At 46.0% G+C, this 13210-nt stretch overlaps 1 protein-coding gene across 1 annotated transcript in view; it reads left to right on the plus strand.

The window, feature by feature from the left end:
* PFKL (phosphofructokinase, liver type) overlaps window positions 1-13210 on the plus strand; it is a 697584-nt gene that overhangs the window by 272245 nt on the left and 412129 nt on the right. The window contains exon 7 of the mRNA XM_069615767.1: window positions 5533-5641. Coding sequence (XP_069471868.1) covers window positions 5533-5641 — 109 coding nt within the window. The remainder of the gene's footprint in view (window positions 1-5532; window positions 5642-13210) is intronic.

The raw sequence follows: 13210 nt of genomic DNA on the forward strand, positions 1-13210 counted from the left end.
TACATCTATATTTCAAGCAGGGCTTTTATGTGAAGGCATGGTGTTAGATACTAGATGTCGTTGGTGTATGCGTGTGTGATGGGCTTCAAAGGTGCTCAAGCGGGCCCTAGTGGTGTGGAGGCTTCCCCAAATTGGTTTGTAAGAAGAGATCCCTGTATCTGGGTCAGGACTGTGTTTGCCAAGTATGTTGGTAGAAGTGTCAGGAGCATGGACATGTATAGATGTATGCATGGGGAGGCATGAGGTATGATATGATGTGGCATTTATAGCACGCCTGTACACAAGTGTTTCTAGGTGCGACAAGACAAAGGGGGGGGGGAACCGAGGGAGGACAAAACAACGTTCTTACTAGGCCTTGTCATTCAGATCCTGTAAGTGCAGGGAAGAGGAAGGGGAGAAGTGCCGGTAACTCAAGTGCAGCCAGTGTGTGGCTTATTTATAAGTGCAGAGCGGGGAGCTGTAGGGTTTCAGATGCAGACCACAAGTGCTGGGGGAGCCAGGAGGCGGTGCAAAGGGCAACTGGACATGCAGGAGCCTGGGCCTAAGTTTAAAGGGTAGCTAGGTGAACAGTGCGTGCGGCAGTCGGGGCATCAGCAGAGGAGAGGAAGAGAGAAAGCAGAAGCGAAAAGGAAGGCCTTGATTTGCTTCTGGAACTGCAGGTGGTTCTGCTCAAGTTTGAGAGGCAGGGAGGCTGTTCCAGAGGGAGGACCCAGCCGAAGAGCGAGATCTGCCCCCAACTCTCTGCTTGGAAAAGCGAATGACCCTCAGCGAGCTGGAGGTGGATGAGCGGAGGGCTCCATAAGGGAGATTTTTCGGAAGTGAGAGTTGGAGGTAGTGTGGTCCCAGGTCCCAGAAAGCCTTGTAGACGATGCAAAGGGTCTTGGACTTGATCCTTGCTGCCACAGGGAGCCAGTGAAGCGATTTCAGAGCTGGAGAGATACGATCCCTGGGCTTGAGGCCAAGGACAAGTCTTGCAGTCCTGTTCTGGATAAGTTGTAGAGGCAGGAGAGTGATAGCAGGAAGAATTAGAAATAGGCTGTTGCAGTAGTCCAGCCTAGAGAGGACCAGGGCTCTGGAAATAGTGAGCTTCTGGGGGAAAGTGAGGAAAGGAAGAATGCCTCTGAGGAGGTACAGCTGATAGTTGACTTCTTAGAGACGTCAGAAATGTGAGAAGGAGAGGGTGGAGTCGAAGATGACCCCAAGGTTTTTAGCATCACAGGTAGGAGCAGGAAGAGGTAAGTGGTATAGGAGGAGAATGGTAGCCATGATGAGCCTGAGTCCAATTAATGTTAAGTTCTAGAGACTACGAGCTAGGTAACGTTCACTGTAATTTTCAAGGAAAATGAAAAATACATGAACAATATGATTTAGAGATGTAGTATCCTGATAAGGTGTGATTGCAAAACTGTCCAGACAGTTGATATGATGCTTGAACGGTAAGGGAGACAAATTGTAGAAGCCATCCTTTGGATGAATGGTATACTACAATATCACCTATGTAACACAGCTGATAAAGGGAATGGGAAGCAACATAGAAAAGTCCTGCCCATATGCCATTCGCAGGGCTGAGGCCTCCACCTTTCCATGTCTTACAATTTCAGCCAGTAAACCCAAACCCTGCACCCCTATCCTCTGGCCCACCAAGAAGCACTCTATCGCAGGATTTGTTTGCAAGTAAACAAAGAACGAGGTTTGTGTGGCACTGCAATCCTTGAATCTCCCTCTTCTGACAAACTGCTAGACGTCCTATTCAGAACCAAGACTGTGCAAAGGACTTCCCAAAGGGCTGTTCACTAGGGCTGGTTCTCATTTGTCTCCTGCTTGTGCAGAATCCCATCATCACCCTGCCCATGATTCTCAAAACGCTTTCCAAGTAATCTCCCATCAGGCTGCACAGGTAAATTGCTGGGAGTTGTGGAGAATCCGACTGGATTCCCCCAAGGGAACTGGCCTGGGACCCTTCTCATGTGACCAGTGGAAGGCAGGTGCTTTCTTATCCCGACCTTGGGGGTGGGGGAGGTGCACTGCGGGAGGATCACATGTGGGTGGGGGGGTAGGATATCGGACCAGGAAGACTAGGAGAACTCCTTTTTGATGTTCCCTGTAACCCTACCCTTTTTATGACCTTTTGCCATTCTAAAGTGGAATTGAAGTTTCCCAAAATAAACTAAGTCACAGAATCCCTCGGGGACTGTGAAGAAGAGGAGGGCTGAAGAGGCATTCAGGAGTCAGTCAGGCAGGCAAGTGTAGGGACTCTGGGCAAGGCCAGGCAATTGGTCCTAAGGGCCTGTACCTTACCTGAAACTTACCCACCTGAGGGGCATAAAAGACTGCAGCAGGGAGGAGCAGTACAAGCAAGCTGGAGCAGGAGCCTGAAGGTTGGCAGTAGCAGAAGAAGCAGATCGCAAGGCTGGCAGTTCACAAGGAAGTGTGACCACAGAAGGGACACCGGAGTAGAGGAGGGGCAGATTTCACCTGTAGGCTCTGAGTTGGCCCTGTGTTCACAATCCTGGTTTATCCGTGGCAGCACTGGAATGGACTGGAAACAACGGGCAGTATTTCCAGGTGCGCCTAATTGCTGTGAGTGCAGAGCGCAGGTCGTGCATTCTCCCAAGCGCTGTATGCAGAAGCAAGCCGAGGGAAACTAGTAGGAGGCTTTCCCTTGAGGCCGGATAGGAGACACTCTTGCAGCAGAGGGGTGTGGATTCCAAGAGTGCCTGCAGTAACAGCAGGAGAAGAAACCAACCCGGGAAGCAGCAGCAGCCCACAACCGTTGTATTTGGGAGTCGGAAAAGGAAGCTCCAGACTCATGAACAGCAATACCTTGCTGGTAACTTAGCCAACTTTAATTGCTCTTGCGCATACACCTATGTGAGTAGAAGTTGATTACAGAAGTGAGAAGTCTTTTTCTTAAGGGAAATGCTAGACATACTTATGTAAAACGCTAGGGTGCAGTGGAAGTCTTTCTTTTCCCTAATATCAGCATTACTCTGTTGCCGAGCGGTCGCGTGGCTCCTGTTTATATGGAGAGCGCTGCCGCGGTAGCTTAATTGAAGTAGACGTGACTTTCGCAAAGTGTTGGAAGCACCAGACTGTGCGTGAGACAATGTTTCCAGATATCTTGGGTGCTGAATGCTCACCGAAAGGTGGGGACACGCCTCTTTGAAGTGGCAGTTCAGGAGAGAAACAAAATCCTGTCTAATTTTGTTTTCTCGAAGAAGTGCACGTTTTGCAACACATTAAAAGCTGAAGCAGGGGGATTCCAAGATGGCCGCCGGACCGAGAAGAGGTGCTCTCCGTCCCAGCCTGCACAGAAAGGTACCAAATAAGCTGGAAAACCCCTCCCCAGGTAGCATCTGGCAATCAGACAGTACGGAATCAAGGCCCTCTTTTCAAGGCTGGCCCGTGGTAGAACCATCCATTGCACCCCATCAGCACATAAGAGCAGTCCCCGGTTGGAAAAGATGGCAGGGGCAGTCTACCGGCCCAAGCAGCCAGCGACCCATGGCTGTGACCCCTCAGCCGCCCAAATGCCTCAATTACCCACCGATCACAAGTATCTGCAGCGGAGAGACTGCTGACGCGCGGGGCGCTCCTGCGGAGAACAGGAGCATCTGTGGTCAGCAAGGTGAAAAGCAAGGCATGCCAGGAGGAGCCTGGCCGGTAGGCAAACCCGGGGGGAGCAGATGGCATCACCCAGCGAAGAAGCTGCTAACTCTTCCACCCCTGCACAAAGAATCTGCGTCAAAGCCCCGGGGGGCAGCACACTACAAGAGCAAACAAGGCTTTAGTCCCCCCATGCAGTGACTGACACGCAACAAGAAAGGCGGACGCACCCCCCAGACCACCCAAGAACAAGCAACACGCCCATTAAACCAGGAGATAAGTGGGATCCGACCTTGAAAGAGAGACAACCGGAGAAATAGCCGGGGGAAACTATCAGGCACAACAAGAGACTCCACGGAGACCAGGAGCAAGAGTAAACTGGACATGGAGAAGTGGCCCTCCCTGATTGAACTAAGAGAACAGGCAGGGCACCAATCACTACGCCCTATCAGAGGCCGGGGGCAAGTTACCAGAAGTGGAAAGGGGCCGGGAGAGGAGGCCTCGATCTCTGCAGGCTGATGCCTAGCGTCTCTGACCCCCAACAACACCTAAAACCAGGAGATTAGAGACATAAAGGGAACAACGTCTAGGGACGACTCCCCTTCCCAGTGAGACTGGGAAGAGGGTAATTGAGGCTTGAAATGGGGAAAACAGCAACAATAGTTATTGGGATTTATTCTGTGCAATGCAGCCAGTTGCTTTATTTCGCTGGGCGCTGGTGGGTGTAAAAGAGAAGTGGAGAGGGGGGTAGGATGGTTAGTAGAAAATGCAAGGTAGCGTTGTTGTTGTGTGGATGCTTGCAGATGGAAAATACTTTGAGCTCTGTGTGCATGTATGTTTTTAGGGTCATCTGACAAGAGCATAGAGAAATTTGAGTCCCGAGGGGAGTCGTGTCTGCCTGTGGTGCTAGAATTTATTGGCCAGGAATGGGATATGCAAATTGATTGCAGAGTTGTAGCATTCTGTTAGTCTGTTGTGAGGGTTATCCTAGTTGCAAACTGTCTAAAATTCACAGGTGGCACCTTATATAGTTTCCATTAACAAATATTAGCACCCTCGCTGGGAGAGCCAGCCAGTCAGGTGGCTAGGAACGTGGGCTTGAACCACCAGTGAAAGCCACGTTGCATGCCGCCTGTCAGCCGGCTCACCCGCCACCATCTCCCCTCTACCCACCACCCTCAATCCCTGTTCAATGTTTGTTTCAATTGTTATTTGGCCTGTCGCTGCACTCACAGCCGCACCTTCCTCTCTACTCCCGACGGCCGTTCTGGAAAGGGAAGAGGCGCTCAGTACAGAGCCCTGCCTTCCCTTTTCATGGCGGCCATCTTGGGACAGTATTTCTAAAAAATACTGTAAATTAGCCCTGTCTCAGCCCATGGCACGGGCTCTAATGATAATGATGTTATTTACATAGCTCCTTAATCCAAAGCGCTTTACAGAGCACATATTTACATACAATATCACCCAACCGAAATTGGTACTCATTTATTGACCTCGGAAGGATGAAAGGCTGAGTTGGCCTTGCCGGGATTCGAACCTGTGACCTGCAGATCTCGCTCAGATTGCAGCAGCGAGAGCTCAACCCGCTGAGCTATCTTACCGGCTAATGTCCTTATTTATCCGTTCCACGCTCATCATTGGTGCTAATGGCCCGGGGCCCACGTTAACTGCCCTTGCTTTGTTCGGGCAGTTAACTCGGGCCCCCAGACGTTACCCCACCGGTGACGCCCATGGGACGGGTACGTAACGCCACATTGTTGAATTGTTGTGTGCGAGTGGCTTAGATGCAATGCAGATAAATGGTGATGACCGCCATTGTACCTTAGTTCTTTGAAGAAGCCTGTGGGCCTTTGGTCAGTGTTCTCATACAAGATTGCTTTTGATTTTTATAAAGTTACTGAAGTGTTGTTGTATTTATGTTTCTAGGTATCTGGCCCTAGTGTCAGGTCTGGCTTCTGGTGCAGACTGGCTCTTTATTCCAGAGTCCCCTCCCGAGGATGGCTGGGAAGATTTCATGTGTGAAAGGCTTGGGGAAGTAAGTCTTAATTTCAGTATTTCTAATCCTAATAATTTGTGACCAGGTGTAACCGAATTTGAAGAAATTCGCTTATTTACTATTTTATGTCCAATATTTTATGTATTTAATACAAAAGTGTTGGCTCTGAAAGTGTGAATCACATGTATTTATGCGTCAGCCTGAAAAACTTGGCCTCAAAGCTCAGGAGCGTGTCGGCAAAGAGACAGACAGAATTTTGTTTGTGGAGAAGAAATAAATGCTTACATTAACTAAAGTAAATAACCTGCCTGAAATTCCAGCACACATAAAAACAAAGGTCCCTGTAAGGTTAGTGAATAGTTCTTAGGGTGCCACAGGGCCAAGAATGCTGTAGTAAATCGGGGATTTCTTTTGGGAGGGGTCAGTAATGTGAGGCTCACAACTGTTGAGTTTTCTCAAGGTTTGAAATTTTATGTTAAACAAAAACAGCAAATGAATCCTAACTAAACCTACTCTACCAGGGGCTTCCTTACCTAGTCTAGGATCTAAGGGAACACCTCCTAGCATACACAAACCAGCCCTCACACTATAGAACAATCAAAACAAAACATGAACAACATGAATAAAGATGACCAAATATCCAGTATCTTGGATGAATTCTACTTGTCCTGGGTAGATAATGCTGCCCCAGGAATGTCCCAGTGTCACATTTTTCCAAGGAAAAGAAAGCCTTAAATCTGTTCTTGAAAAGTTCCGAAGAAACAAAAGTTCACTCAAACTTCCACTGGTAACCGTTTCTTCTTCGTTTGATACAAAGATTCCTTTTCCAAGTTCCACAAAGAAAACCGTAGCATCAATGGTATTCCTGGATAACTTCCTTCCAGAAAAGAATGGATAGAGTTTACAACAAAAATACCACTTCTGCTTGATAACAACTCTTCTTCTTGTAACTCCTGCAGCGTTTTAAACACAATTTGCTAGGATGCTTCTTATTAGGGATTGGTCTCTCCTTAGCAACTCCTTTCTGCCAATGATAATGAGAGAGCAGGCTCCTTTGCACCACAGTCCACTACTGCTTCTACTACATTCAAATAATGTTCTGACAAAATGATAGACAACCACAGTTCTACTGCTTCTGCTGCAACTTAAATTTAAAGTATTTTTAGGCATATTGAACAAGACTCTTCAACCTCTACAGGTTGGCAAGCCCCTTTAGAGGGGGCCTTTGGTATAAGTCTGTACTACACAGGTTGGTAGGGTGATTGCGCAGTCAGGCTTATCTCAAGAGGGGTCAATGTGAGATGTAGGGGAGTATTCACAGTGACAAGTATTGAAATAAACGCATACACACAAGGTTTCTTGATTAAACAATTATTAATTTATTTAACAGTCTGTTTGAGTAAGCCTTCTTCAGAAAGGGCAATGTAATAGTAACACAAATATACTCCAAGAGTGTATATTTTTGAGTATATGTGTGTTACTATTACATTGCTCTTTCTGAAGAAGAACAAATTAACTTCTATTTAGCGGCACTTCATGGTTTCAACTCCTCGCGTCTCAGCAAACAGCACCACCGCGGTTCTTGGCTGTCGAGATGGACTTTCCTTGCATCTGGGGGCGAGCACTCTTAGGTGGCTCAGGCTTGGTCAGTCCTGCTTCCTGGGAGTTCGGAGGAGCTTCCTGGAGCTCTTGGCCAACTTTAAAGCAGCGCACACAATCTGGTGTTCCTCTCCCTGGCTCTTCGGTTCCGGAAGCAGCAGTATTGGAAATACAACCAGCTTTGAGAGAATGTCCAGACGGGGTTACATTGGAGTTGATTGGTCCCACCAACTCAAGGGGAGAAGTAGTCTTTGCAGGGCTTCTCCAGTCAAAACGAATTCAGAGTTTCAGCACAGCAGCAGGGCTTCACTGGTCAAACCAACGGTCCAGGAGTTGCAGCATGCATCTTCAAGTTCGTCTTCAGATTCCTTCGCCCAGCGGTCGAATCTGCCTTTCAAGCCAAAAAAGCCTCACCTTTTTATGCAGGTATCTCCCTTTCATTCCAGCCTAGCTGTCAATCACCCAACAGGGCGGCTGTCCTTGCTGGCCAATCACCTAAGAAAGCATTTCTGTCTCATAGAACACTAAGCACAGGGAGTTTCGGGCTCCTCCCTCACTTCCTGCCCCTGGCAGACACTCTGGAGCCAAAGGCGGGCTTCACTCGTGAATCCCGCCAAAGACAAAACAAACGAAGGGACCAAACCTGGTTTGGCGTGCACAGTAAATCTCAAGAAGGACCTTTCTGACGAAGTGTGACAAAAGAACAGGGCCATTTTGACAAAATGGGCACCCGTGGGTGCCTTACCAAGGCTGCAATTGCAAACACATAATGGTAGTAAAAAGTAAACCACTGCCACCAGCCATTCATTGCAGAAAAGGTAACATAAAAATGTTACATGAGAAACTAGACCAAGGGGATACTAAGTAACCCCTCCAGCACCCTATGGTAAGATAGTGTGTGCTGGGTCTAGAAAGTTTATCCAAGAGAAGGTATTCAAACCTTTGGGAAATCTGAAAGCCTTCCCTGTGCCACTGCACTGAAGGTGCTGTGACACAATGTAAAAGATGATGCCTATGGAGTTTGTCAGACTCCATACTTACCAAGAAACAGTGTTCAAATCACATTAAAATACATGAGAGAGTGGGGAAAAAAGGGTCTCTCTCTCCAGGTAAAAAATAAGTCCTAAAATCCAGCACAATTGCTGGGGTCTCTAAGGTAGAGACGAATGAGCACATTGCTGATAATTTTCCCTAACGATTTTAATGAGAAATATGCTGCTGCATGAATTATTCCACTCTCCTATATCTGTCTCAAAACCCCCACATTAGGTCAAAGGACAACAGGATAACATACAATCCTCAGAGTATGCCATCTTGAAAAAGGAGAATATTAGTTTTGGTGTAAGAATAAATGTCTGTCATTTGTGTTCTAGCAATGCATTGTTTAGTGTATCCCTACCCTTCAAACACTCACTTGGCATTTTGGGCTAAACACCTTAGATGCAAACCACCAGAACGAAGCACTTCATTTAGAACCTATTCCTTTGGGCCTTTGCAGCGTTACATTTTCTGATCTACGATGTCCCCAACACTCCGGCATGTGTGGCAGGAATACTCCTGGGTGGCAGCTGACCATGAACTTGCATGCTGTCAAGATCCCAGGGATGTGATGCTCGTTCTCTGAAAAATGTTACCATATTTCAGCATGTACAAGCATTTCTGGTAGCATTACCTTTGGTGTCTTGAGTCCATGGTGTGCTGTGCATGTTGATTGAGTCCTCTATTTCTTCTTCTGTGTCGATGGAATGGGTGCCAATTTTAATAGGCACTCAGAACTGCTGCAGTACGCATGTCCAGGAGAGTAATGGATCAGAAGACATATGCATTCTGTAGATATTTATTTCTTACATTTGTTACTCGCCCAGACCAAAGGTATCACAGCGATGAGTACAGGCGAGATATCGCATTATTATACATTGTTACAGTCATATAAACACATTTTATGCTATGTTACAGTTACAGTATAGTCAACTTTGTTGTATTATCTTCCAGTTGGTCAACGTAGTGAGTCGCGTTTCTTTTAAGACACTAGATGAAAGTCTAAAAGAGACTGCTAGACAATCATGTGGGCCATAGGAGGTACATTGGTATTTCGGTTCAGTTAAAGGGCGGAGAGTCCGGGCATCTTGGTGCCGGAGGGAATGGGACTAGCTGAGGTTGATATTTGTTGAATAACCAGGTTTTCAGCACTTTTTTGAAACCTAGTAGGGTGTCCTCATTTTTACCACAGATGGGTAATGCATTCCAATGCGATGGGGCTAGGACTTTGAAGCTACTCCCACATGTTCTCCTGTATTTGTATTGGGGGACTTCCAGGAGGGCCAGTTTATTTGATCTAAGTGTTCTGCAGGACCTTTTTTTCTTGATGGCGTTGTTGAGGTAGCTGGGTGCTTTGTGATGCATTTATGGACGACACTAAGTGTTTTGAAGATGATTCTGGCTTCAATTGGCAGCCAATGGTTTTCTCTCCTAATACTGGATATGTGTTCGAATTTCTTGATGCCTAAAGCCGCTCTAAGGGCTTTGTTTTGAAGTAATTGGATCTTATTGATATTAGTCTTGGATGTTCCTAAAAAGAGGATGTTGCAATAGTCTAGTTTCGTTAAGATCAGCGCTCTGACCAAAGTAATGCAATTAGTGGGAGTAGGAAATTGGTGGCTGAGTGCAATTAGTTTAGCTGTGGAGGAGGAGAGGGCTGATATTTGTTTGTGCATGGTGAGGTTAGCATCTATATATACTCCAAGAGTTTTGACTTGCTTGAGTACTGGGATCTGTGTACCGTCAATGTTGATATGTGAGTATAGTCGGGGTGGAGGGTGCTTATTCTTCTTTGAGAGCCCACAATGAGAACCTTCAGTTTTCTCGTCATTGAGGCAAAGGCTGTTTAGGGCCATCCAATTTTGAATTATGGCGTATACTCCGTTGATGGTGAGGGTGTCTTGGGTGTAGTCAGCTGTAATGGGGATACAGATCTGTGCGTCATCTGCAAAGTTAGTGTAGATGACACCCATGTCGTCAAGGGCCGAGAATAGGAGTTTGGTATATGCATTGTAGAGAGTGGGGGAGAGGCACTTAAATCTCTTAACTCTCTCTCAATGCATTTATGAAGATAAACTATTGAAGGAGCCTACTTCAACCATTGAATGGACTGAAGGTTCTGACCTTACCATAAGCTTTCTTGACTGCTGTCAGGAATTTTTATCTTCACAGCCAAACTATTCTGTCTGTTCTCCGGAGGTGCTTGTCTTAATGTTTTTGAGTCACATTTCTAACTTTCTTTCTGTCCATTCTACAGTGCTGGGGCTGTCCTTTCACGTGTTTTACTAACTTTGAGGGTCAACCACCACATTTTGTTTTCTTCATAATCCTTCATTCCTTTACCACCATACCCTGACATTGGGCCTAAAAGTGCTTCTTGGAGGGAGCTCGTGTTGCATGTCCCTTCCAGACTCTTGAGGTTGATCCTTCAACGGGGGCAAGAGGGGTTCAGTAAGATTACAAGCTGGCAGCAACGTGTAATAGTTACCAGCCCCTCTGATGGGACCAATCGTATAGCAAAGGGGTGGAATATGCAATTTTAGCACACAGCGAAACAGGTTATTGAAATAATTTTAGTTGTATGTAGCTGATCTAGTAGAACTATAAGCCATAGTGTTTTTTAGGGAATGCATCTCTAGAACAGTGATGTACGACCGATCAGAGGGGAAAGGGACTCTTCTTCTTAGTGGAGTACTTTAAACATAAGTGGGTGAATCTACAACATTATTGTTGGGTGCATGGTGAATTATGCATTCAGAAATGATTGAATATTCTGTATGTCGACATGCGCTTGAAATGCACAACTACATTCCTTTTATTAGTTTGCTGCCTTGTGTATTGCACTAAAGCATTCAAATATATTAAAAACATTTGGAAAGTTGAGGACTGCTTCAAACAAATATTTGTCACTTCCCACTGTGAAGTTGACCGGTTTCTGCACTCTATTGACCTTGCGTTCTTCAGGACTGTTACCAATATGTGTTTGGTTTTTATAGAGTAGTCTAGAGTGCAAAATGCCCTCTTCTTTACCAACTTCACTTACTGTTTTCTGTGTTTTAATACAAGGTAAAAAAGAAGACGCATGTTATTCAGTCCGTTGAGAAAAAAAGTCCACAGTCCATGAGCCCCTGATTAGAACCCTACCGCCCACTAACAAAAGATCTAACATCAGACGGCTAATATCTCTCACCTTAACAATCTGAGGCCTCTCTCTACCCTTACCAAAACAGAACCGTCCCAATCTACTGCCCCTCCCCTCAAAGGAGGATTAATAAATGCCAGATCCTTGACCACACACGCCACGGATATATGTGACTTGATATTGATTGTTAACTTGGACTTTCTTGCTATCACAGAGTCATGGTTGCACGACGCAGCAGGACCCTTACTCTCCCTAGCAATCCCAGAAGGCTATGCCATATTCAGACAGGACAGAACTAATCTGCGCGGTGGCGGCATTGCTATCATCGCAAAGACCAGCTTAGGCATGAGAACTACGCCTACCATAGTATCCGAATCATGTGAAATGCTCACCATCAAACTTCCGCTAGTTGGCTCCCAGACGCTGACTATCCACCTCATCTATAGACCACCTGGAACTACAGGGACATTCGAGGAGGATATCTACAACCTACTTTCCAACAACCTCAAAATGTCCTCCCAACTACTTTTCCTAGGAGACTTTAACCTGGGTTTCAATGACCCTATAGACAAAAATGCCACAACCATTGACAACTCTTTCTGACCTGGGTATAATGCAAAAAACTCAAGAACACACTCACATCAAAGGGAGAATCCTAGAATGGCTAGCAGACTACAACTGTATCGCCAACATCAAATTCATTGTTGCTCAACCTTGGACAGACCACTTCTTCTTGTCCTTTGAATGATCTGCTTCCAGACCACTTCCACCAGTGCCTACTATGGCCCCGCCATGCCTAACAAGAATTAAAGAGTATCCCCAAAGATAGTGATTCCTGTGATCCTACCCATTCTTAACCAACTAGAGGATCATCTAGACCCCGAAACACTAGTCAACGAGTATAACAAAATTATGTTAACCACCCTTGACAACATCGCCCCTCTGAAACTTAGACCGAGTAAACCTAAATCTCACCTAAACAAATGATTTACCTCTGAAATAAAGGATCTGCGACTACTCAAGAGGAGATGCGAAACAGCATGGAGGCTTATCCCCTAAGAGGTTCACAAAAAGAAACTAAAGGAAATCTCCTACAATACAAAAACGAAATCCACCTGGCCAAGCAGAACTCATTCAACAAGCGCATATCCAATGCTCATTCAAGTACGAGGGAACTGTTCACTATCCTCAAGTAACTAGAGTCCCCTATCCCCATTCCAGACACTTGTTCCAAAGACAAAACTTGGTGCTCTGATATTCAACAAGCACTATCAAATAAAATGACCTTGCTCCAAAAGAAAATGGCCAAGAAAAAAGCCTCCCTCAACCAACCACCCCAGACTAACAACCTGAACACAGACCTTGCGTCAAAAGAACAGGACCCAGCTCCACAATGTATGTTCTCTAAAACATCTATCCTTGAGGTGGAAAAAGTCATCCTCTCTCTTAAGCCATCAAACTGCCAGGGTGACCCCTGCCCTGCCCAGCTTATAAAAGATGCTGCCAGGGATCTTTCCCCATTTATTTCGAAACTTGTCAACTCCTCATTCACGTCCGGCATTGTGCTCACCAACTTAAAACAATCCTGGGTACTACCCCTGCTCAAAAAGCAAACCCTAGATCCACTTATATCCACAAACTACCGTCCCATCACGACATTTCCTTTTTCTGCTCAAAATCCTGGAAGATTGCTTATAACCAAATTAAAAGATTCCTGGATTAACATAAGGTCTTAGGAGAACGTCAATCAGGATGCCGACCCCAACACGGCACAGACTGCCCTCATTGATCTGAAGGCACAAATAGATGAATTAAGAGATAATGGAAAA

This window comes from Ambystoma mexicanum, chromosome 9, assembly GCF_040938575.1.
Source record: "Ambystoma mexicanum isolate Mex_15411 chromosome 9, UKY_AmexF1_1, whole genome shotgun sequence".
Lineage (NCBI taxonomy): Eukaryota > Metazoa > Chordata > Amphibia > Caudata > Ambystomatidae > Ambystoma > Ambystoma mexicanum.